This window comes from Blennius ocellaris (assembly GCF_963422515.1).
Source record: "Blennius ocellaris genome assembly, chromosome: 11".
Lineage (NCBI taxonomy): Eukaryota > Metazoa > Chordata > Actinopteri > Blenniiformes > Blenniidae > Blennius > Blennius ocellaris.
The window spans coordinates 14,973,227-14,998,259 of record NC_137660.1 but is presented as its reverse complement, the minus strand read 5'-3'; the positions used below and the strand labels follow the sequence as shown (position 1 = coordinate 14,998,259).

Here is a 25,033-nt window from a genome sequence, read left to right as displayed (position 1 = left end):
TGAGATTAGGTGATGTGTCTCAACACTAAAGTGTAAAATTTATTTTATTTTTGGCAAGGTTACATGAACATCAGGATCATCTGGTGAATTAATGAAAGCATGCAAGCTGAAGGCTGCAGAGAACTGACAGGCTTTTTCCAACATGGTTTGAAGAGAAACCATTTGGCAAAAAGGAGTTGAGATTACTTTCTTATGTAGTCTTATAAAAAGCCCATTAAATTAGAATTTAAAAAAAATAATTAGCTCGCACTTCTTTTTCCAAAACAGCAACATGTTTAATCAGTATTCATAGGCTATTATGTTGTCATTTTACTAGTCTAACCCATTCAAGATCAAAAGGGGCCTGTATGCTAAACCCGCCCCCGAACTAAAATGACTTTACCACCCCTGCATGAGTGAACCCACTTCATTTGTATGCTGTTCTGTGGTCTTTGACAGAACTGGTAAAGAGGCTCATTAATTCTCCATCAGTAGGGGGCAACATTGAGTTATTGTGCAGATGTTGTCACTGTCGGATAGGTGCAGTGAGATATCAGCCCTCAGACATGACCAATGCTTCACTTGTCAGCGGTGGACTTCTCTCACTCTCTCACCTGGACGGTCTGTCAGCCAGCTGACCTGAAACACTAAACGTCACTCTGCAGATCACAAGAGCGGCAAAACACAACAAAACCTGTGAGACCCGGCATTGATCAGGCATGAGAGGCATTACTTTATAGGGAAGTAAGAAAAGAAAAGAAAAGAAAAGGGGACTTTGAATATATTAGAAGTTTGGTGGTCGGGATGTCAGAGAGAGATGGGAGTGGAAGTGGCAGTCTGTGGTGGGGAGACTCTGAATCTGCTGCTGTGCCGCAACCTTTTCTGTGCTTCCACAAAGAGTGAAGATACGACTAACTTCATCCCTCAGTATCAGACTGAACACACACACACACACACACACACACACACACACACACACACACACACACACACACACACACACACACACACACACACACACACACACACACACACACACACACACACACACACACACACAGAGATAAGACCAGCGTCAAATTGATCTAAATGTGAAATCAGCAAACGCTGATTTGCTAAGTCTTATTTTAATTAAAGTAATATTCCTCGTTGCCAAGTCTATAGTTACTAGACAGAATTGTGCAGTACATGACAGCTAATTAATACTAAATACCAAAAGCTAAAGGGCATACAGGGAAAAGAAGGCACTGAACCAATACACAGCTCAAACAAACACCTAATGATGGTGTGAATGAGGAGATAAAAGGCTTTGCAACTCATCTACTGCTTTAACAACACACTTGGCTCCACAACACATATATAGTATTTATAATGCAAAGCATGATGCATCTGAGGGGCACTGAATTGAGCAGCGTGTTCTCCCAGCAGATCTAATTATGGGCCACAGAATGAATGTACCTTCACCCATGAACCCAGTTACCTGCACCTCTGAAGAGGCGAGCACTGCTAATGAACAAGGCAGCAACCAGCAGGCGTTGCTTTCCCTACACGCACATGCACGCGCACCCATTTATATTCATTTAAACTTTAAGGGGCCACTGGATTGGCGCCGGGGATAGCAGTTTTCTTGAGGGCGTTTTGGCAGCGAGCTCACTGCAACTGGATGGTGGGAGTGAAGACAGCGCTCTGGCAGCCCGGTAAAGCTCGGCAGGCACCCCGAGTGAGGGATGCACGCTGACAACAATGATACACGGCCATGAAGAAGTGATGAACCATCTGCTCTGTCGGCTTGTGTTTGTGTGTCAGTGCCTGGATTTCTTCATACGTGGAAGTAAAAGACTCAAATAGTCACAGCTCTGCAATAGCCAGTCTTTCTTTTTTTAAATTTTATTCTTATTATTATTCCAGCATGAAACTGATCTCCACACTGCAAACATCCATCAACAGTCAAATAAAAAAAAAAAGGATATAAAACAAACATAGAAAAAGCCTCATTTTTAACCACCTCCATCCATCTGACCTTCAGAGACAAAGGTTTGTATTCAGACGGGGTAGTCAAAAGCCTACACCGGTAAAGAAACAAAAATAAAACAGGTGTTTGTGTTTTGATGCTTACAAGAAAAAGAGGAGCAAGCTTCACCGTGATGAAGATGTTCTGGCCGAGAAGCTCCAAAATCAATATACAGTGGCCCTCTGTGGAGGGAATGAAGAGAAAATGATTGTGTTTCTTTACCAGCTGCATCCGAGCACAACACTGTAAAAAGGTCAGCCAAGTAGCTTTGGGCCAAGTGGTTGTTTTTTTTTTTTTTTAAATATAATTAAAAAACTGTGCGGCTCCACTTTAAGTCACATGAGCTGTAGTGAGTGATGCCTCTGATATGTCTGAGCTGCGGTGGCAATTCCCACTGAGGCCTGATTGAAAGCGAAACACCCTCCACAGTTTTTCCTGCTTATCAAACAGCCTGCGGGATGTTTTATTATGCTGTCCCAGTGTGCTGCGGAAACCCTCTATTTAAAGTTTTCTTACTATTAATGAACAGCAAGTCAACTTCATAACCTGCGGACGCCATCTGCCAGGCATCTGATGAAGTCTGACAACAGCGATTCATTACAGTGTGGCCCAAACCCTCTGCTCAGGTGTTTGCATTAGTGGGATGCTATTGTGACAAAGTACAGTGGAAACCTTCTCTCCAACCAATTACTCTTCATGTACAGTTAAGTCTACACAGCCCAGACTTTCCAGCCTCTTCCTGATGAAGTTTGAGGTTTGAGATACTGGAGGATTCTAAAGTCTAATAAAAAATAAAAAAAAGAATCCATAAATCCTATAAAATGTGATTGGTTAAAAGCCAGAATACCTTGGTTCAAATAGCAAGGATGAGGATCTTTGATCATGGTGAGGTGAGGGCCACACAAATGTCATCTTCTCTACCAAATTTAGCTAATGAATGACAAATTGGGAGTCATTAATTTACATAAAGGGCAATTTGAATAACTGCAACTTGAGCAGTGGCTGAATTGAAATGCCTGCGTCCACTCACTCTACTTTCAAATGCATTTCATTGAACAATATACAAGGATTAATTGCAATTAAAATTGAGTTCAAATGCAGTCAACTGACCTTGTTTTGAAAAACATTTGACTTCTCATATACGGAGTGTGGGCCTGGTGGCCATCCTGTGTTTGCATGTTCTCTCTGCATGCATCTGTTGTCTCTAAAACAGGCCGCAGATGTGGGTCTCTCTCTCTCTCTCTCTCTCTCTCTCTCTCTCTCTCTCTCTCTCTCGAGATTAGATAAAGCAGTAGGTCAAGCAGATGGTGAAAGCAGTAGTTTTCAAAGTGTAGGGCGGGCATCCCCCGGGGATGCACACGTAGCTTCAGGAAAAATGGCGGGGGTGGGGGTTAGTGATATTCCTCATGTTTTCTGATTTTATGTGTAATGGTGAATTCAAGTAGTAAGATACTCTCAAAAAACAGTAGCAAATAGATTTAAACCCAGATATTTGTCATTTAAAATGTCAAATTACCATGAGAATATATTTTTTTTATCTCCCAGCTATTAATAATATTCTATACAAAGTTAAAATTAGTCATTTGGAAATTCTAAAATCATGATTTTGGTTCAAGCTGTGTGTTTCAGATTTCAACAAAGGTCTTTAAATATGTTAATCACTTTTCACTAATTTCAAATTCTGGAGCTTCTCTATACTGTATAAGAATGGGCCGGTAATGTGACGTTCCGGCGGTACATTAAGGGCACATTTCCACCTGAAGAGTTCTTCACTTGTGTTATTAACTTTAACATTTCTAATTCTACTGGACATTTCTGGCTCCTGCGTGTTTTTCAGAATGCCTTGGCACAGAGCCTAACATCGCACAAAAAGCAAGGAATTTTGTTATGTTTTGGCAGAAGATTTGGAATGTCTTTTTAATCGAAGCAACCCACATACTCAACACTGCTGCTTATCCGACAAAAGCATGTGTCCTACAAATGTTTCTCCATTAAATTTTTTTAAAAATCAATAGGCTTTTTAATTGGGTAAGAATTGTTGCAGAGAAGCATTCCAGCAAAAGCAAATTTCCTTCCATTTTGTGCGGTATTTTGATATTCCAATCAGGTTCCTACAGTCTCTGCTTCTTATTTTCCTCCTAACAGAGGAGGAGTGTTCCTGTGTGTCTGCATTGCACCGGCTTGTTTCCACCGGTGGTGCATGTTTGGTTTGACCACAGCTGGATCAGAGAAGCTTTTGAGATCAGGAAACAGGCCAACGGGACAGTGAGGCTTTTTTTTTTGGGGGGGGGGGGGGGGGGGGGTTGATGTACACCTGGGACGTGCTGCTCCTGAGGCTGTCGGGCAGCGTCAGATCAGCTGATATGACGTGACAGAACAGCATCCCGAGGGAGGCTGCAGATACAGTCCAAGATGTCGGCAAACACTTACTTTCCAGTCAGTGCCCAAATAAGCACATATGGACACATATCTGCATTTTAAACCATGTTTTAGAGTCATATTATAAAAAAAAAAAAAGAAGAAGAAGAAGAAATGTCAAAAGATAATACAAAATGTATGCTGGACACAAATGTGTGGCTACAGAATGTTTGGCAGTCGCCTCTTATTATTTCTCCTTCTAACATCTAAAATCTTCTTACACTTGCCTGCTGGTAGTTTCTGCCATTTTTCCACAGCAATGTGTGGAGGCTCTTCTATGTCGCCAGGAGTCCTTTCTGCAGCAGATTTCAGCTCCCTCCACAGGTTTTCAGTTCAATTTAGGTCAACACTCATTGCTGGCCATCTTTTTCCTTTTCAACCACGACCATTGTGCGGCTGAATGTCTGCTGTGATTCATTGTTCCACTGAAAAACACAAGACCTTCACCTCACACCCATTTTTTTTTTTCAAACACTGGATGCCACAGTCGACTGTAATACATAATGATTTTTATCTTCCCTTTGATGCATTTGATGTCTCCAGTATGAGAATTAAAAAAAAAAAAAAAAAAAAAAGGGTTATCAGCTTCAAAGCAGGACTGGACTACCCTGTTTTTCAGGAGGTCCGTGGTACTTTTCCTCACAGGCACATTCCCAAAGTGCTCTGACTTTGTGGTACAAGCTTCACGCTACACGACAACATCCTGAATTCTTTATTCTTACCTCAGACCCCACAAAGCTTCCAAGATATAATTTATCACTCAAGAATGTCTGCATAACTTTGACAATGACCTTGTAGCCCATCATTTAGTAGTCAACTCAGGTCCCTCAGAAATTATGATCAATTACTTAATTGACCTGCAGATTTTGTGTCCAGCATACATTTCATGCCTGTGCATTTTTTTTCACCATCTTACATGAATGTGTTTCTGCTGTAAAGGACATTAGGACATTAAGACATTAAATGTGTTTATTATATAAAGATGGTTCAAATGAAACAAAATCTGTGACGACAGGAGATGTAATACTCCTATCCTCACAGATATAGTTTCACTTGAGCCATCTTTATATAATAAACACGTTTATTAAATGTTTATTATATAAAGATGGTTCAAGTGAAACGAAATCTGTGAGGATAGGAGATTTAATACTTTGGGAGACAATAATTGTGACCTGGACCGGAGCAGTGAGAGAGCTGCAAGACATTTTATGTGCTTGACCTCTGCCTGCTGCTAAAACGCAGGATACTTAAACTCTATTTCTTGCAAGTACCCAAGCTTCAGAAAAAGAATAAAAAGAAAAAGATAAAAATTTTCTGGAGTTGAGATGGTTAAAGCAAAAGTAGGTAAAATTCTTGCATAACAACAGTAAATGGTCACGAAGAATTAAGTGGCAATAAATACAACTGACACAAAAATATCTATCAAATTAGATAAATAAACAATTTCAAATAAATAGATGAGTTGTGATAGACAGCTGTGATGGTGATTTTAATGGACGAGGTGCTGAGGGGGCATTAAGGCCCGTGTTTTGTCTGTTAGTTATTCTAAGCCTGTGCGGTTCTCCCTCATGACACAAGCTCCATACAGTCCGATCTGAGGGCTGACGTCACTCGGGCTGCGGCGGCGTAAGACGTCACGCCACCAGAAGCGGGTTTGGTCAGATCGAGCTCTGCGTCTTGATGAAAGCAGTCCTCTCGCCATGACCGTCCACTTCCTCGCTGTCTGATTCAGACTCGTAGGCAATCCTGTCCTCATCCGCCCACACAGTGGGGATCCCTTTGTAGCATATCCGTGCCTTCCTCTCCCGTCCCTGTCGGAAGTCAAAACCAAAGCCCACCCGCGTCCCCCTGCTTTCTGAATACCCAGAGGGCAGTTTGGTCCTCCAACCCAAAGACGCACCACCTGAGCGTATCTGCAGCAACAGGAAGACCCCGGCGAAGGCGGCCAGGATGAAGGCACAGCTGAGAACGGCCACAATGGTGGGGAGCTGGTTGGACGGGGGGACACTGAGCTCTGGAGGTTCCTCCATTTCGTCATTGTGGTGGTCTGCTGCTGCCGGGATCTCCCCCTCTGGTTGAGCTCCATCTGCCTGGAGTCCTCCTGCCAGAGGGGACTTTCTCTGGACCTGGTTCTGGTGCAGACAGGAAGTGAAGACCAGGTGGCTGTGAGGAGGGCAGGACAGGCAGTCTGCGGCGCCGGTTCCAGAGCAGGTGAGACAGGCGGTGTTGCATGGCAGGCAGGCCTGGACGGAGGACAAGTCCACCCAGTTCTCCAGGGAGAGGTTGAGGAGCTGCGGCCCCGAGGTGAAACCAGGCGGACACAACTTCACACAACCCTGCAGGAACAGGGAGAATCCAGGGCTGCACTCTGAATAGAAAGAGGGGGGAAAAAAAAACGTGGGAAGGAATGAAAATGAGATCCACAAATAACTCGACAATGCTTGAAAACTGCTAAAGCACGAATACTCAGACTTTGGCTCCATTAAAGTCTTTCTGTTTACTGATTATTCGAGCACTGCTTTGGGTAATGAGTGGCCAGAATACAGTGCTCAGAAAAAAGGCCTGCATGGCGTCAAGTGATTGCTTCTTTTATGAGGCAAAAAATATTTCGACTGGTAATAATTTGAGATGATGAATGATCCCATTTCTCACATCTAAAAGCCAGAAATATTTGGTATTTTCTTCGAAAACAATTTCACTGGACAAAATAATAATGATCATAGTTTCCTGTGCTAATTTATTTGATAAGTGTATTAATTGACTAATACATTCAGCCTGAATAGTGAGTTCTTTTTGATCAGGAAATTATGCTTATTTTAATCCCGGAAGAAATTGACCACTGAACCCCCCCCAAAGAAAATGTTTTACTCCAGCATTTTACTTAAATGCAGTGGTAACATTGTCTTTCATTTTTTGTCCTCACATTGGTTTTAGGCATTTTATAATGAAATGGAACATAAGGTTGTATCAACTGAAATATGAGTTCTTTTGGGTTGTTTTTAGGGGGAAACTTAAGGTTAATTTCTAGAAAACTAAAAAAAGGAACAGATATATACAGATGCATCATAAATAATCCGAATTAAAATGTTCATTTCGTTATAGTTTAATTCAAACAGTGAAATATCCTTATCACACATTTTGCTTCACATTTGTTCATTTTTGCATGCGTGCACGCTCTCTTCAAATAATTGTATACAGCTAAAGTATTATTTGACTGCCAAGTACAGAGCAGACTGTCAGAACAATTAACTTCAATGCCATTTCACATTTAATTTTTAGATACATCTCTGTATGAACTGAATTATCAAGAAATGTCAAGTCACTGAGACAAAAACTCTTTTTCAGCCTCATCTCAGAGAAAGCCATCCTCCTTGACAATTGTTGACAAAGTGCACCTCTCACACTGTGGCAGTTTCACTCTCCCCTGCTGCTCTCAGTACTTCCAACACTCGGGTATGACATACGGCAATGTGCACAGTCATTGTGTCCACATAAGCAGACGCACGAGAGGCTTGTAAATGGCCAATCTGCATTCGCAAGATTTGCTTTCCAGCAGCTGAAATCCCCAATGGGCTCTGACTTAAACCGTGTCTTGACATAACACCTGCCTGCCAGCGCCAATAAAAATGAGCCAGCGCACCCTTACTGGCCCCGGCTCCAAGTTTCAAGGAAGTGAATGATCTCACCAATGCAGATTTGCTGCGCGTCGAATGTCTTGCAGCTGTTGTTGGATGGCCGAGGGAAGTCAGGGGATGATGGATTGATGATGCTGGGTCCTGTACCCCACAGGATGAGGGTGAATTGACTCAACACACCTAAGCGAGGACACAAGAGAGGGAGGGAGGGAGGGGGGGGTTGTTAGAAGAGAATATGAATTTAGCACTTCTCGGGAGAGGGAACAGAGAGAACTGGCTCAGAAGAGGATATGGGGGTGGAAAGAGAGGGAACAAGTGATGTGAGCGGGCAAACATAACACTGGAAGAGGATCAACACCAGCGGAGGAAGAGAGGCATCCCGATCTCATTTCCCTCTCCAGCTCAGAGTAAACAAAACCAGAAGAAAACTCAAGGATGTAACATGTTAACTTTTCTTGACAATATGCTGCCATTTGCCTTTTGAACTGAAACGCTGCCCACTTGTTGGCACGAACAAGCATTCTCACAATATTGACATGCTGATAATCAAAAGGTTGCCTCTTTTTTTTGCAGTAAAATCATTCTCTGCCTCGCGGCTGTTAAATTTTATTGCAAATGTGTTTGAGCCTCATCACTGAAAACCATAAACCTCACAAACTAAATCAATGGGAGGCGGAATCGGATAGAGAGGAGTGGGTATTTAGAGAGGCAAAATCTGCAAGAAGACTACGAAGGGGAACTTAATGCTGGCATCAACGTATGTTTGACATGATGTGACTGGACTGAACAATTAATGAAGATGAGCAGTATTACCATAGTCACGCCCATCAGCAGCTACATTTTCTATTTCCAGGGTCCACTCTCCCTGAGGATCCTCGTCCCAGGAGTGGGTAGTCATGAAGGCCCAGTCATTGAACCCCTCTGAGGAGCAGTCATTGGGTCTGAAGGAGAGAGCAGATACGGCATATTTGTTGTTTTAGTCGTGTGCCTGAATCCAGAAAGTGTGTTTCCCCCCCTCAAGTATGCCTGTGGGAGCATCTGTGTACAACTAAAGTTGAAGTCCACACAAACAAATACACATGCTGAGTTTATCTGCGCTTGTGGCACAGGAAAAAAAGCTAAATTTATATTAGAGTTCAGCTGCTGGTGTGGTATGTTTTACTGTGTACCTGGGGAACAGCAGGGTGGAGTGTGTGCCCAGTGGGCTGATGAGATGAATGGCCAATTTTCCTCTCTGGTTGTGGGAGAGAGTGAGGCGGGCCTGAACGTGTTCCAGGGAGTTGACATACTCTGGTCGTCCCCAGCAGGCATCCACGCTCTTGCTGAACACCAGCTTGTTTCCGATGTCTCTGCAGGTTTGACAAGTGGAGGGGGGAACGGTTAGAGTTGTGTCGCCGTAGAAATGGACACAGACAATACAAATTTAAGCGAGTGCCTGGGCTTCGAGGAGAAAGCTCTGACATCTATCATGCTGCGAGGGATGATAGAGGAGCAAGGGCTTTTAATGAAACTAAAAGTCTCTGCACTTTACACACTCGGGCGCACACACACACACACACACACACACACACACACACACACACACACACACACACACACACACACACACACACACACACACACACACACACACACACACACACACACACACACACACACACACACACACACACACACACACACACAGCTCAGAGTCCTCTCTCTAACCTCGGTTCAGAAAGCATTGTGTTGACACATTGGTGCTGCAGTCCGACTGTTGTCCAATTCTTTGCCAAAGCCACCATAGCACCTGCATCCAGGAGCCCATAACCGTACGAATGACTCACTGAGGAGAAAGAAAAATGGAGGAAGGAAGAGCAAATGACATGTCGGTGGGTGGCAGTGGGCTAAAAGTACAGTGAGAAAAATGACAACCAGCAATTCCTCTCAAATAAAGCAATACAGTACTTGTGCCGGAATCTTCCTGAGATCTTCCAGAGCAGGTTCTGCATGAAATTCTTGCAATAATTGTGGCCGAGCATCTGAAGTTTGTTGGTAATATTTCGCCTTTTTTAAAATACGGTGGAAATGTTCTTGAAGAAACACGATGAAATAATTTCATCATCTTATGTAATGAAAACCACAACAAATAAAAACTGGCACTCATCCTAAATTCATTATTATTCTGCAAACATTTATTACTAATACATGTTCTGTTTATACAGTACTGTTGTATGAAATTCCTTTGAATGTGATGAGCCTCAGGGCTCTTAATTTGAAATGAGTGATTTTATTTTGAAGCTTCTGTAGGGAGATGAGGTATCAGCACTGTTACTTGGACCTGTGGGTACCAGAGTGTTACCCCCTTAGCGATGATTTTCTTTCAGCATGTTGCTCAGGCAGAGCAAACGCCCTCAATGCAGTTCCTCTCAGCACTCTTATAAAAATAAAAATAGGACCACACTTCAGACTTCATCTTCATAAAAGACAGAAAGCTCTCCAGAGCTCTGCTTTCCACCCCATTTTCAAAACAAACCCTGTGTTGTATGCAGCGCCTGAAGCCAGAGTCCAGAGTGCTGCTGGCAATGTTGCTTGAAGTTTTTCATCTATGCATGGAAATCCTACCGTTATAATGATAATTCCTATTTTAGATGGCAGTGCTAACAGTTGAGCTGCATTATGAGCACACAGAAAGATTATCCTGGATTCAGATCCATACTGGAAGCCCTTTCTGAGTTTCCATGGTCTTTGTGTGCTTGTAAGAGTTTCCGCATCTGAACAAATTAGACGTTAATATCATATTGTGTGGTCTAAAGTGAGCTCTCCAAAGAATTCACTCCTGAAGTTCATCCAGGCCTGTTTTGCTCAAACTTTTCAGTCTCTCGATAGAAAAGTATGACGCTTGTGGTTCTGGAGATTTACTAATCCAAAACAGGTTTAAGTCCAAGGATGTTAACAACAGAACTTCTGATTGGTTCAAGGAGGTGCCACACGGTGGTGCAGTGGTCAACACTCTGAAAAAAATCACTCTGGTTTAATCCCACAGTCCAAACACGTGTGCTTGAGATTAATCAGTGACAAACTTTCCTGCAAGCGTGAATATGAGTGTGTGTGGTTGTCTGTTGCTCTCCGTCTGCCCTGTGATGGATTGGTAACCTGGTTTACCCTGCTTTCACCCATTTCTGGGACTGGCTCCAGCATCCCAATGACCCTTGGGTAGATAGTGTGGTACTGAGAATAAAAGCATCATGTGAGCCAATCGTGAATTCACCACCGTTTTTGTGTCACTCTTTATTCTGAGCTTGTAATTATATATGTAATCGTTTAGAAATAAGTCTTATAATAGTGTCAAAGTCAGTGATAATTGAAGGGCATTATTCAAATCTGTCATTTTTAGACAAAAAGACAATCAAATAAATCACGTCATTCAATTTATAACATATTTACATTACCTGTTGCTGGCAGACGAATTTGAATTACTGTGATGCTTGAGACACAATATCTTGAATATTTAAAAAGACCGTTTACCATGCTGAATTAAACAAGTAATTATCTACTTTGATGGCAAATTGATGTAAGCACCATTCTTTCTTTCTACTTGAATGACAAGTGAAGGTGGGGCGTGCCGCCTGTTCATGGCTGTAAACCGCAGTAGGCTCATGTGTTGGCCTTAAGAAACATGACTGCTTTGTTCAAACATGGTTTCTTCTGGGAATATAGAAAATAAGAATGATTGTATCACCACAGACCTACTGGGTAGCATCAGAAAACCATGCAATATAAAGACAGCGTTTCTCTATTCATAGCAACACACAAAACCTAAGTTTTCTGGAGATTATATGTGTGCTGTTGTAAATAAAATATATGTAGATTACTCCCAGGTAGATGAGGCTGTGTGGCTGGGAATTGTGAAGTTGTCAACAGGCCAAGCTAAAGCTCACCAAAAATATAAATAAAATCAAATATGCCATTTCTCGTGCATTTCTCAGGTACATCCACCACTTCGAAACACAAAGTATAATTCATTTTGAAATGATTTCCTGTGCTCAGGACTGTGACATAAAGTCAGTGTCATTGCACACCATCTGGGCTACATAGATAGTAAAGAAAAATATGATCCTAACACGTCTCTACCTCTGCGTCCAACTCCGTTTGTTTTCCAGTCTCCAGCGCTGAGGTGCACAGGCTGGGATGTTCTCACCACCAGATGCTGCATGTCCCTCCAGGTGAGGTTCATACTGCACAGGAAGGAAAGCAACAAAAGTGTATTGACTTTCTGTCACATTATAGCTGAAGACACGACTTTCTACATTATGCACATTATGAGAGCAGTCGGGTTTTGCTGACCTCGCCAGAACAACAATACAGCAGATGTAATGTGAGGAGCTATGGGGAAAGGGGAAAAGGTCAAAAGACTGTACATACACCTGAAATAAAATCCCTGCCAGAGTACAAAGTACGAACGATCAGCGACTGTTAAAATACAATACTGAGACGGGAGGCAACCCCGAGGGACGGACAAGTATATCAAAAGTATGGGCTCATATTAAGGTTTTAACATCAGAGTAAGACACTGGTGTTGCAGGATACGTCATAACCTAGTGTGCTGAAAGGTCAGGGAACACAGTAAAGCACTGGATTGAGTACTGTGGAGAACTGTGTCTGGACCTTTCTGTAATGATAGTTTCTAATGAGATGTGGGACTGAGGGAAGGAGGTCACCTTCCACACAGCAGAGGGCCCGTAAAACAGTTTTTTTTTCCAAAATAGATTTATCAAGACACACACATAGGGAGCATCCATCAGAGAGGCTTTGGAGTTGCCAAAGAGAAAAATAGTGTTCTGTGGGTTAAGATAATCAAACCATGAATCACAGCGCTTACTGAGTGCAACACCACCACCGACAGAAATAGAAACACAGAATTGCACCGAGGCGCATCACCTCCGCCACTCTCCACATCAGCATTCACATCTCACATTCACTCATGTGTTATTAATGGACAAGATCCTCCCGATCCACTCAATGTCACCTCCGCCAAGAGTGGAGGGGCAAAATAATGAAATAATAAAACACCAATAAGCCAAAACACTCTGCCTATTAAATGATTGCATCTCTGTGAATTCCAGTGAGGTCCCAGTCCGATGAACTAGCTGCCGTGTTATTAAAGCAGCCTGTCAGGACAGAGATGCAGCTCACGAACAAACACTGACTTGATGTGTAAAGTGAGCGATAGACTTCTTGCTGGAGACCTGAGCTCTGTCAGTTAGTGCCCATCTCCGATGATATTGTATGTGACAGGGCTGAGATAAATTCCAGGGAGGCCGAGGATATATGCCTGAGCTGAGGCCAGGCTGGGAGGTAAGACTGGGTGTGATGTGACATCTGTCAGATAATTCTAATGTGGAAATCAGAGGAAATACGTGTGCAGAGGTCAGCTAACTGATAAGGACTTTACACGTGCCTGAGATGACTAAAGATATGGACATTACGGAGAACACACGAGAGCTGCTGACAAAAATTTGGATTGTAACACCTGAAGTCCTCAGTGAGCGATATAATGAGACATTCTGGAGTTTCAAATCTCCTCTACCGGCCCGACAGGTATTCAGATGTCTGTGCGGGCTGCCGCTACTGATTTGTCTTGCTAATTAACTGATTATCAAAAGCTTAATTTGGTGTGGAGAGAATTTCTGTGCTGGGATTTAGCCAAATTATGACTCCCAGAGGTGTCGGCACATTTCAGCACGTGACTACATAAATGTGCATGTTTCTCCCTAAAGAACGCAATGGCAAACAGATTGAGACTACAATGAGATGAAAATTAAAAAGGGTTGATACGGTTATTTTCCAATTTAAAAGCACTGATTACAGTTGTGTTGTGAATCAGTTTGCACTCACTTGGCTTCCAGAGTCAGAGCGATGATCCCGGCTGCCAGAGGGGCTGAGGCAGACGTCCCCGTGTGAGAGTCTGTACATTTTTCCCTCAAGTCTGTAGTCACCTTGGAGATGAGAAGAGAGAGAGAGAGAGAGAGAGAGAGCGAGAGAGAGAGAGAGAGAGAGAGAGAGAGAGAGAGAGAGGAACATAGCAGGAGTTACACATTTAATATGACAGATCAAGTTCCCCCACTTCAGCATGAGTAAAGTTCACGGTGAGAGAGTGCCGTTGTTCGATAGGGAAAGGTCGGGGACGATGGGAGCTCCCCCCACCCCTGAAGCTATCTGAGGAGGTGGGGAAAGACTCATAGGTAAACTCAGTCCTGGGTCTGTGAATGCCAGCCAAAAGGTCACAGCCAGGGCCGGTGAATGTCAGCCAAATCGGGCCAGCCAGGTCAGGTTGTGGTGGGACCAAGTATGTTAGCACTCTGGGTACACCTCTGCTCATGGTCTGTGCCAGCACCAGAAAGCTAATGAGGCCTGTCTGGGTGAGGATGCGTCAGAACTGAGAAAATAGCCAGAAGGAAGGAAGAGCTGTGAAGGTTATAGGGATACCTTCTTGAAAGTGCAACTTTTGGCCTGACAGTTTGGGGCATTAATGACCATTATCTGAGGAACAATGTCAAAGCGAGGGTAGATGCAGGCACAGCCCAACTGTTAGATCGCAGATCGGGACTAAAACACTCGTATATCGTGAACTCAGTCTCCAGTTTTTTTTTATCGAGTAGTGAATAAATAAATCATTCATCAAAAGCCTTTGAGAATGTTTGCCGCTTCAAGGTTTCACCTTCTCACTCCTTTTAAAATTTCCACTTGTATATCCGTAGTTAATTGAATTTTTTTCAACTTGTTATTTCACATGGAAATGCACACCATAAATATTATAATTTCACAACTTTACCTGATTTGTTATCATTTGTTTTGAAAAATAAAATCAGTGTGCCAATAAAGTGAGTATTTTCTGTTCACTGTTGCTCAACTGAGAATAGTTCAGATATCGATTGACTGTTTTTTTTTAAATACAATTCATGACCAACCCCAGTTGAGCCTCAGTGAAAATGAATTGAACTGCTGCAGAGCTTTCTGCAGTTTGGGTTCTGAATGGATTTCATAATTTTTTTTTGACAACTTCTGATAGGTAATTTGTTTGGTGTGTTTTTACAGTATTTTGACAACATACAAAAACACATAAACAATAGCTTAAGTAAAAAACAAATAAATAGAGAACCTCAATGACAAAAACAACAACAACAACAACAATAATAATAACAATATTTAGCTTCGTCCCTATAGTGATAATTGTTTTAAATCTGAAAGCATAATTGTCAAAGCAATTACTAACAGTTGTTCAAACTCTGCAACTGGAAACAAAATAACAATTGGTGTAATTGAAAAGTCTGAATGATTAAACTAAAAGACATATTTTTGTTTTCAGTTCGTGGTCTGTGAAAATAACAATGCCTTGAATGGCAATTTGTTACCTTTTTGTCGGGTTTCAGAATACATTTTCTTCTTCTTTTTGGCATTTTTTTTGCTGCAAACCATTAGATTTTATTATTTCTAGAAGGCATTAATTACAGCAGCAGAGTGCAGTAAATGGCATCATGCGAGTTAGAGGTACTGGGATTCAAATTTGTTTGTCTCTGTCTGCAGCTGCCAATTTTTGGTAATCTCTTGAGATGACAGGTGACCAAATCTGACCACTAAATGAGCTATTTGTTAGTCTGCACAGCGTTTGTTTGAAAGGCTGGTCTGCAAATGTAGCACACAAACATCCAACAAAATGAGCACAAACACTAGTTTTGGACAAAAGAAAATTGTACCAGCTCTAATACATCAAACAGCAGCCTCTGACTGCTAAAGCATCAATACAAAGCCGGAGCTGCTGTATATTTTCAAATGACTTCAATATCACCTATTTGATGAGTAGCATTTGCTTGCCTGCAGCATGCCTCTGGTGTATTTTGGAGGGGATGGCAGATTTGTGGTTGTTTTATGTTGTTCTGTGTCCCCGAGGCAAGGCTTTCTTCATCTGACAAGCAGCTTGAAGGAAGCATGTGGCATCTCTCGATGTTTGTCAGCTTGGCTCATTGTATGTTCCACATCAGTCACTCTGATTTTGACAGTTTGATGCCTATTTTTGATTCAAGAGAGACAAGATTAATGGAAATGCACTCTCAAACGCTGTTTACCTCGGTTGTAATGGCATCAACTTTTGGCAAGTAAGGGATTCGTGTTCATTTCTCTGAGATCTGACATTCAATCCTACACATAATCACATTTTGTGTGTGTGTGTGTGTGTGTGTGTGTGTGTGTATGTGTGTGTGTGTGTGTGTGTGTGTGTGTGTGTGTGTGTGTGTGTGTGTGTGTGTGTGTGTGTGTGTGTGTGTGAGTGTGTGTGTGTGTGTGTGTGTGAGCACCCACTATCTGTTTCTCTCCCGGGTTTCCAGAGCTGAAGGTGGTCGCGAGGGTGGAGGAGCAGGGCTCGCTGTACCACGGCACGTTGCCGGACTGCGTGGTGCTGCTGATGGACAGGGTGTAGATGCTGTTGGTATAGCCATCGCAGTTGCAGTTGTCCTGCTCCCGGCCACCATTACCTGAGGCCCAGACAAAGATGGAGCCCAGTCCGCTGCGCCCCTGTGTTATAGAGACACATACGCCTTGATAGAGACGGAATCATGAACAAAGGAGATCCACAGAAATACACTAACACGAGGTGGTTGAAGTGTGAAAAATTGCCTTTGACAAAGACATTTGTCTCATTGCTTAAATGCCTTATCATCTCAGTGCTTCCTTTCAGAGACACTGAAGCGCTTGTAGGCACAACTCTTATTAATACATCATAATGTCAGGCGACTTATTGCAGCAGAACATCAGATAACAAATAGACGGAATGTAATTACCAAATTTACTCAAGCTGAATATAATTACAATGCTGATAAATGACAACAAGAACAATCTGGCAGAGACACTGTGCCAGTAAAACACAAAGTATAGGAGGCACACATTCGGTTCAGTTGGATATGCAGTGCAAGCAGCAGGCTGGAGATGTTGGGAGAGGTTTATGACTCAGGTTAAAAATTCCCCAACCATTTTAGCAAAGTAACAAAGGGCATCCTCGCCTAACTCACGCGCACCACAGAGATTAGACTGCTCCGTTTGTTCAAAGACACACGGACCATTTTTCATGTATTTGTCTCCACCCGATTGAATTAGTGTGACTCGTTTCTTGTAGGAAAGCCATAAAAATCAATAGACTGCCTTTAGTCAGTACAAAGCACAGCTGCTGCTATGATAAACACAAAACCGTGAAAATTTGTTCATATTTGCAGTTTTTGCATTGCCCGCTCTGGTTTGCTATGACCTTCAGAATTGATTTTTAAGTTTCATTGCCTAGAAGGCATTGGGCTTGGTGGGCCTGCTTCCTACATGGCTGACCTTCTTTCTCTCAATATGTTGTCGATTATAGCTTGAGGTTTGCTGACCAGTTCTTGCTGCCTGTCCCCAGGGCCGGGCCGGAGACGCAGGGCAGTAGGGCACACGCTGTCAGGACTCCACAGCTTTAAAGCAGCCTCCGGGTGCAGAATGACCTCAGTGTCCCTTTTTCTTACGTTTTACAGACTTAATATTTAAATGGGTTGTAATTGGCTTCAAATCTGCTGTCATCTTGCATCAGTATCTTTTGAAAACCTTTTTGTCAGGATGTCTTTGATCTGCAATTGTTTAAAAGTCCAAGGATGTTTTCGTTTGCAGACGTCTAATAAAGCAACTCACAAATATCTGTATAATCATCTACGCCTATGAGTTCGACTTCAGTTGACCTTACATATGATACATGAATTCCAAAACAACTAGAACAATGGAAGACAAACCTTTAATCAAAGTGTGAAAGCAGGCACAGTGAATGTCACAATTAAAGTGACTGATACAAACTTTCCTTCCTTGACCTTCTCTTTGAACCATGTGGGTGGATAACATAGTTATTTCACAAAAACAAACACTACACTGTTGTATGTTTGGTCAAGGACAGATGTAAAAGCAAGAAAAGGGACCCTTGTTACAACCTATACAAAGAAAAACTACAAAACAACACAATTAACTGCCACATACAATTGAAAGTGGAAAAATAAGATGGTTATATTTCACCCAGAGATGCTCAAGTTGACATCTTTTTTTTTTTTTTTTTTTTTTCTGTCTTTGCGTTTGACAGGAAGATAGCTGTTGTTCAAGATTGGTCAGCCATCGGTCTGTTTAGAGTCTGATAGATAAATGGTAACTATCTCAGTGTTGGTTACAGTTATGAGAACATCAAAAATACTGGAATATATGCTTCCTTATCTGTGTTATTGCAACACTGCCTCTCTGGCATGGCTAATCACCAAAATGTTAAGCTCATAAGTATAAAAAGGCACCTTAATTGGACCTGAACGCAGACTTTAAATGAGCTTCTTTAGAGTGTTTTTTTTTTTTTTTAAAGGATTATCCATTTAATTTTCCTAATGGATTCCTACAGCTCCATCACACAAATGATCTCTCTGTAGAAGATGGGATAAATATCCTCCCACTGAGTATTTGATGCTATCCGAATCGAAGCGTACCCTAATGCTCGAGTCTTGAAGCTGTTCAAAATCATTCAAGTCCAATTTATGACCTGACGCTGCCTTTGCTGCAGGTCACAGAGGCCAGACGATAACGCTTCAGTGCCAAGGGCTATCTCACTGCCAGCAGAACATGCGGTGAACCAGAAAGGTCCCGTTGTGTTGCTGTCTGGCAGTTTTTCCATCCCACCACGTTATGCCATTCGCAGCATCTGGTTTTGGGTTCGATGTACAGTGCAAATCATTGTCTCCTACTGACAATTTGACATTTTGCTAATTTATACATTGAGAGAGAAATACATTGTCCTTCAACTCTAACTACTGTCTGCATCAGTGAGTGCTGCTCCATTTCATTCCCGTCCCATCTCACATCTATCACCGAGACATCTGCTTACGTCTTTTGATGACACATGAGAAATTATGTCATTACACTGAGATAATATGTTGTATTAGTAATATTTTATTCTATCCAACCCTAAAATGGTATTTGGATGGTAATTAACAAAACAACCTTGAGTTTGTCCTTTTTCACAGTTAGCTTAAAATCCCCCATTAGACACAATCATAATGTGATTGTATAGATGGAAATACAAACAGACCCTCTCCGATTTAACATTTGGAACAGAAATACTTAAATGTCATGAACCACAATTTCCCCAACTGCCTCAGAACCTGAAATGATAAATTGCCTTGTGTATATGTTGCTTCTGAGGAACAGTTTTATATTTTGGGACACACATTTATTTGGTTTTCTTGCGTCGGAGTTAGGTGAGAAGATCAATATTCTCTCAGGTCTATGTAGCTAATGCGCAGGAAGCTGGACCCAGCAGCCGACGAGAAGTGAAAGGAAAAAAAAGAAAAAAAGAAAGAAAATCCTCCTACCTGCATCTATGAGCCTCACACAGATTAATGCTTTACACATTCATGAAAAAAATGTGCCAGGTCCAGTTTCAAGGTGACTGTCAAAGAATATCAGAAAGATAGCGAGATTTTGAAGGTCTCAGTGATGCATTGATCTGTTCTCCTCTGATTTGTGATTCCCATATCCTAATGTCAACTCAAACCTATCAATAATCACAACAGATTTTCTGCAATGCCTCAAGTAAACTTTTCCACACTTTAGGTCACATTTTAAATGTTACATTTGTGAATTTTCATAAAAATATTATATATACAGTATACGATTCTCGGGGGAATCACTAAATGGCTGCCATGAAGATGAGGCTGGTGTCAACTTATGTGAATTTGATGGTGCTCAGGCTCAGTCCTTGTAAAATATTGTATTATTTATGAAAGCCTATTAAGTCAAAGCCCAGACTACAATGAAACACTATACACAATAAACACACATTGACATTTAGCATTTTTACCCCGAAACACACCAGAAACTGGCAAATGCACTTTTTTCAATATAAATATCTCTCTTGTTTTTGTTTACTATATACAAAACCTGATGTGGATTTGTGAGGTCTTCTTTTTTTACATTACTACTGTCTCTGTGTGACTTTTTTTTTTAATGGGTTTAACAATTCAACTAAGCTAATTTGCTGAAATCAATCTACTCTAATTTGTAGACCTTCAAAAAATCTAGAGCAGACACCTTAGAGATCTAATACAAGTTTGATGGCAATATTGCTAATGAGAAACAGGAGATATTAGCAGATTAAAAGTCTGAGCTTGTGTTCTGACTGACCTTGGTTATTCCCTGAAGGAAAGCCTCCTTGGCCAGCTTGGCAGGGCCGTCCAGCGACTTGCCGTCATCCTCGGGGCCCCAGCTGGCACTGTAAATATGGATGTGCTGTGGGTTGAGGCTTAGAGAGTGAGCCTCTACCACATCTGTCACTTCACCGTCCAGCATACGAACTCCTGTAAGAGGAACATGCGATGCGGCGCAGATTGGGTTACAAAGCCTGAAAAGTGGTGAAGAAAATGCAACGGAATGACAGATGCTAAAGACAGCTTGGATATGAGTTTTACCATGAGATAGGTGGCGAGATGTAACAACCTGAGATACAAAAACAGCATGAGATGATAAAATGTGAAAACTAGTCATGAAAGGATTGAAAGGACTGGGTTGGAACACAAATTCCCATTTCATCCAGAGCTACAAAAACAAAGAACAAAACACACAGACACAAAACAAAACAAAAAAACAGTAGAAACAGAAGACTTCACAGGAAGAACCAAAGGCTTCAGAGTCACCGATTTAATGAGTAAGCACACAAACGTCACCCACAGATGCTGCGGCAGATATTGTACTATGTTAACATTATATTAATAAAAGGATTGTTAAAGTAAGAAAGTCGGTTTCTTGACCCCACTGACACGAACGGAAAAAACAAGTCGATAAGTCTATCTCACACTACAAAGGAGAGAAAGGGATACATAGACACACATGGATGAAAAACATGACTTTACAGAGCTTCCAACAGACGGCGGTGTCCACAGCGTACCACTAAATGCCACCTTTCATCATACCTGAACACAACCCTGTCAGAGGCTTTGAAGTGAGCAGCCTCAGATCACCAGTCTGGACATTAATATCTGCAGAGAGGCATGAAATGAGCCACCCTCAAATAAGGTCCATTACTGGTAGAGGACCGCTGGACCTCAGAATCAACACTATGACCGACTACATCCATATTAAGACTTCAATAATTACATTCTAGACAGCCCTGCAGGCACAAACATACATCCGGTAGGGATTGTGGCTAAGGAAGTGATTACTCCGCTGGTGTGGGGATTCAATGTAACCCAAGTTTGAATACTGAGTGAATTGAAAGAAAGTTAACTGGCTAAACATGCAACATAAAGCAGAATGTTTTCTCGCTTATCACTATGCGGAGGTTGTGCTGCAGCAGTAATGATAATTACTGTCGTAACAATTCTCATCAACTTCCTGTGGCTCCACGATTCCTTATTAAGCCGCTGCAGAGCGAGTTCCCCGCAGCTTCACAAAGTCAGAGGTAGCAGGAAGAGCCACAGCTCTGTGTGCGTGTGTGTGTGGGTGGATGGAAAACAGGTACAGTCGGCAGAAAAGAAACACAGAGTGAGCCAAGTAGGGTCAATTACAGGTTTTTAGCAGTCGTTACTCTGTAAGCATAGGCACGTTTCAGCGTCCCTTGCAAACACCACTGCTCGCATGTGCAAACACGCCGTGACGTTTGGACCCAAACCACAGCTGTTCATGAACAACTGACCCAGTGACATGAATACATTCACGGAGGGGTAATTCATGAGAATGGGGCCAATGTGCAGATCTACCGGGAGATGAACGGTAATGAAGACAAAGAAGGAGAGTTATGAGTAACATCTGTGAATGGGACTGCTCAGGGCTCCGTCGACTCCGCTGAGTCTTGTTGGCTGCCATCATGGCATTGACAGATTGTTTGATGACAAAAGTTAGTAAAAGCCTTCTTGGAATACTTTATCAACCAGAAAGATTTTCAGGAGTCAGGAGATTTTCAGACTTAATTTGTGATCACGACTTTCATTTAAATGAGCTGCACTACATGTCTTCTTTCTTAATAGATGTCTTCACACGTTGACAGTTTTATTACTATTTGAACAAGAGCTCACCCTTTGAGTATTATTTTGACCAGCGTTTTAGGCAGATGATTTACAGGCTGGTGTGAAAAGAGGTCCGCCAGATGAAGAAGTCAAGCTTTTTGACATTTGCATAAATTCAAGCTGTTCCCTTATCAGAAAAATAACTCAACTAAACACTTTAAAAATTGAACATGCTCTTTATGTAATTGGTAAAGAAAAGGCTGGAGTGTCAGCCAAAAAGCCAGAAGAAGGTGGGCCGAGTCATGGTATCTGTAATGAATTAAGACCAATCAGACTCACCCTGTCATAAACTGAATAAATCACAATAATAAGGACATTAACATATTACTACTGTATGCCCAGTCAGCAATGAGGAATTATCACGATAATTTCTAGAAGAATAGGCATTCATCTTCAGCCATAAAAACCAAAAATGAGTCATTACAGTGCCACTTTTATTAGTTTTTAAAGACACAAAGGGGCATCATTGAAGCAATTTACAACCTCGATTCCTCCAAAACCTGGGACATTTTGTTGAATGTGAAAGAGCAGAAAGCAATAATTTGCCCCTGAATCTGTATTGCATTCACGTTGCGACATAAATAACATATCAGATGCATATATTTGAAAATATTACCATTTCACAATGAGGCACCAACAATTGTCAAAAGTACATTGAGATTCCAGAGCAACACTTGATCCCATCCAGAAAAAAATGCTTCGTTCAGGAAAAGCCTTGCATATTTCAGCAAGTCGATGTTCAACTACATAGTGTATGCACCACAATAGCTTCACAATCCAACATTCCAGAGAATCCAGATCTTTTACTGGCAGAAAAGAGTTTGGTGCATCATGAAAAATCCTGTAACAGCGGTTCAGGGCTGTTGAGCTACTAGAATGTGTGTAAAAGAGGAGAGTAAACACCAACTGTTCCAACTTTTTGACCATTAAATCTTAACATGTCAGGAAGATGGTTCGACATCTCACCTCATAGCATATCCCTGATTAGGTATGGCATATTTACATGTTGTCCCTGTGCATGTGTGGGCTTTATATGCATTTAAATTTAATAGGCAACACTATTTGTGTGGATGCCTCTCCTTCTGCTTTTGTCCTGTGATGAACTATCAACCTGTAGAGTTTGTCTTTTGATAAGAGTGTATTTTCAAACAGAAACTATGAATCCAATTATCAGTCTCCTCTTCCTAGTGACATCAGGTCACCAACTGTTCATTGCATCTCTGCATTACACTTCTGAACCTTACTGCCAGTAAAAAAAAGTTCACTGGACCACACAAATCCTTATGGAAATAGGCTTTAAAATCTATTACCGACTCATTAAAATGTCACTGTACAGCTTATATAAAACTTTGATTGTTACTCAAATCCCAGACTAAATCAATCTTGGCTAAGCAATTCAAATTAATATTATACCAATAAAACTTTGTAGCCGATTAAAAGCATTGGTCGTAAGCCTCACTCACCTCCAATTTTAGCATTATAGGCCACACCTGCACCGCACACACCATTGTTGGCTGCAGCGGCAACTTCTCCGGCACAGCGAGTTCCATGCCTGCAAAGACACATATGATAGAAAAAATAAGAAGAAGAAAAATGGGAGGATTAAACATTTGCACATCAAGCAGCTGACTACGAAATACAATTGGTTGAAAAAGCAATTGATGTTTGTATTTTCTGAACTATGCTGGTTAAAACAATACTGGAGCTTAACTGCTTGCTTTAATTACAACAAAACAAAAACCAAATAGCCCTTCCTGTTAACTGCAGCATAGTCCTGATAGCTGGAACACAAGATGCAAAAATAAACCACGCTATGCCTTCTACATAGCAGCATGACTCATTTATAGAGGATTACAATTTTACACTCTGTGGTAAGAATGACATGCAATGAAGAGAATTAAGGGTACATTTTCCCAACAACAAAAAAACCCAAACTATTGAATACTTTAGTGTTCTGCACCTGCACTTACACAAGGTTACAATGGAGCTGCACACAACTCCTGAGTATCACAGATCACACAAACAGAGACACACAATCACCTACGTGAAGAATTACAATATGAGCAGAAACTGAAACGGTGAACTGTCATTGACAACAATAGTGTTTGAATTCTTTCTGAGGAGTCCTATTTGTTTTTTTTAGTGTGTAAATAAGTGATAATATATTTTCTATTATCAGCTGCTTTTGATTGACAAGGACGTGCCAGAATAACATGAACATTGGCTTTGTTTCGCAAGAGACGTTCACGTTTTTATTACACAGCAACAGTTATCAAATAGTATGGACGGTATCTCTACAGAGAGAAGCAACAGTTTAATCTAAAAAGTTTGCATTAATCAAAAGAAACTCAATAAATAATATCAACAAAGGACTTTATGAATACTCACTTTAGTAGGAATGATTCATGTTAGAGAAGTATGAAAAAACATCTAAAAGTTTTCCACAAATGAATTTATGCAACAGTCTAGTTGTATTTCCATCAGCATTTTCTCAAGTACACAAGCCTTGATGTCTGTGTACTTGACAGAAACTATGAACCCACAACAAATTGACCTTCCTCTTCTCTTAAATACAAGTGCCTTGGAGAGTTCCTCTTTTGAGTCCCACTAATTCTTCTGAGAGAAAGAATATTAGAAACCTTTTCTCATGTGAACAAAAGCCACATGGTTGCCAGAGGCTGCCTCAACCAATCAAATACAACCAGACTGAAACCCGAGGACAAATACAGTACAAAGACCTGTCTGAAACTTTACCTCAACTGGCCACAGGCAATCCTAAAGAAATATGATGTGTTATTGACAGACGTGAATTATTCATACAGTCCCTCATTAATTCCTCAAACCAGTCTTGGGACTCAAGAGAACAGACAGGTTCCCTGTTGAGTGTTGTCAAGATGTCAAACCCACTT

At 41.5% G+C, this 25,033-nt stretch overlaps 1 protein-coding gene across 1 annotated transcript in view; it reads right to left on the bottom strand.

Annotated features, from left to right (window-relative positions):
- Nucleotides 1-5,546: 5,546 nt before the first annotated feature.
- The window catches only part of furinb (furin (paired basic amino acid cleaving enzyme) b), an 81,615-nt gene continuing 62,128 nt past the window's right edge, over nucleotides 5,547-25,033 (bottom strand). The window contains exons 7-16 of the mRNA XM_080505580.1: nucleotides 23,588-23,676; nucleotides 20,248-20,420; nucleotides 16,381-16,593; nucleotides 13,921-14,021; nucleotides 12,157-12,260; nucleotides 9,751-9,868; nucleotides 9,213-9,392; nucleotides 8,857-8,984; nucleotides 8,095-8,223; nucleotides 5,547-6,776 (exon numbers count right to left, since the gene is read on the bottom strand). Of these exons, the coding sequence (XP_080361706.1) occupies nucleotides 6,067-6,776; nucleotides 8,095-8,223; nucleotides 8,857-8,984; nucleotides 9,213-9,392; nucleotides 9,751-9,868; nucleotides 12,157-12,260; nucleotides 13,921-14,021; nucleotides 16,381-16,593; nucleotides 20,248-20,420; nucleotides 23,588-23,676 (1,945 nt within the window). The 3' untranslated portion in view covers nucleotides 5,547-6,066. The remainder of the gene's footprint in view (nucleotides 6,777-8,094; nucleotides 8,224-8,856; nucleotides 8,985-9,212; nucleotides 9,393-9,750; nucleotides 9,869-12,156; nucleotides 12,261-13,920; nucleotides 14,022-16,380; nucleotides 16,594-20,247; nucleotides 20,421-23,587; nucleotides 23,677-25,033) is intronic.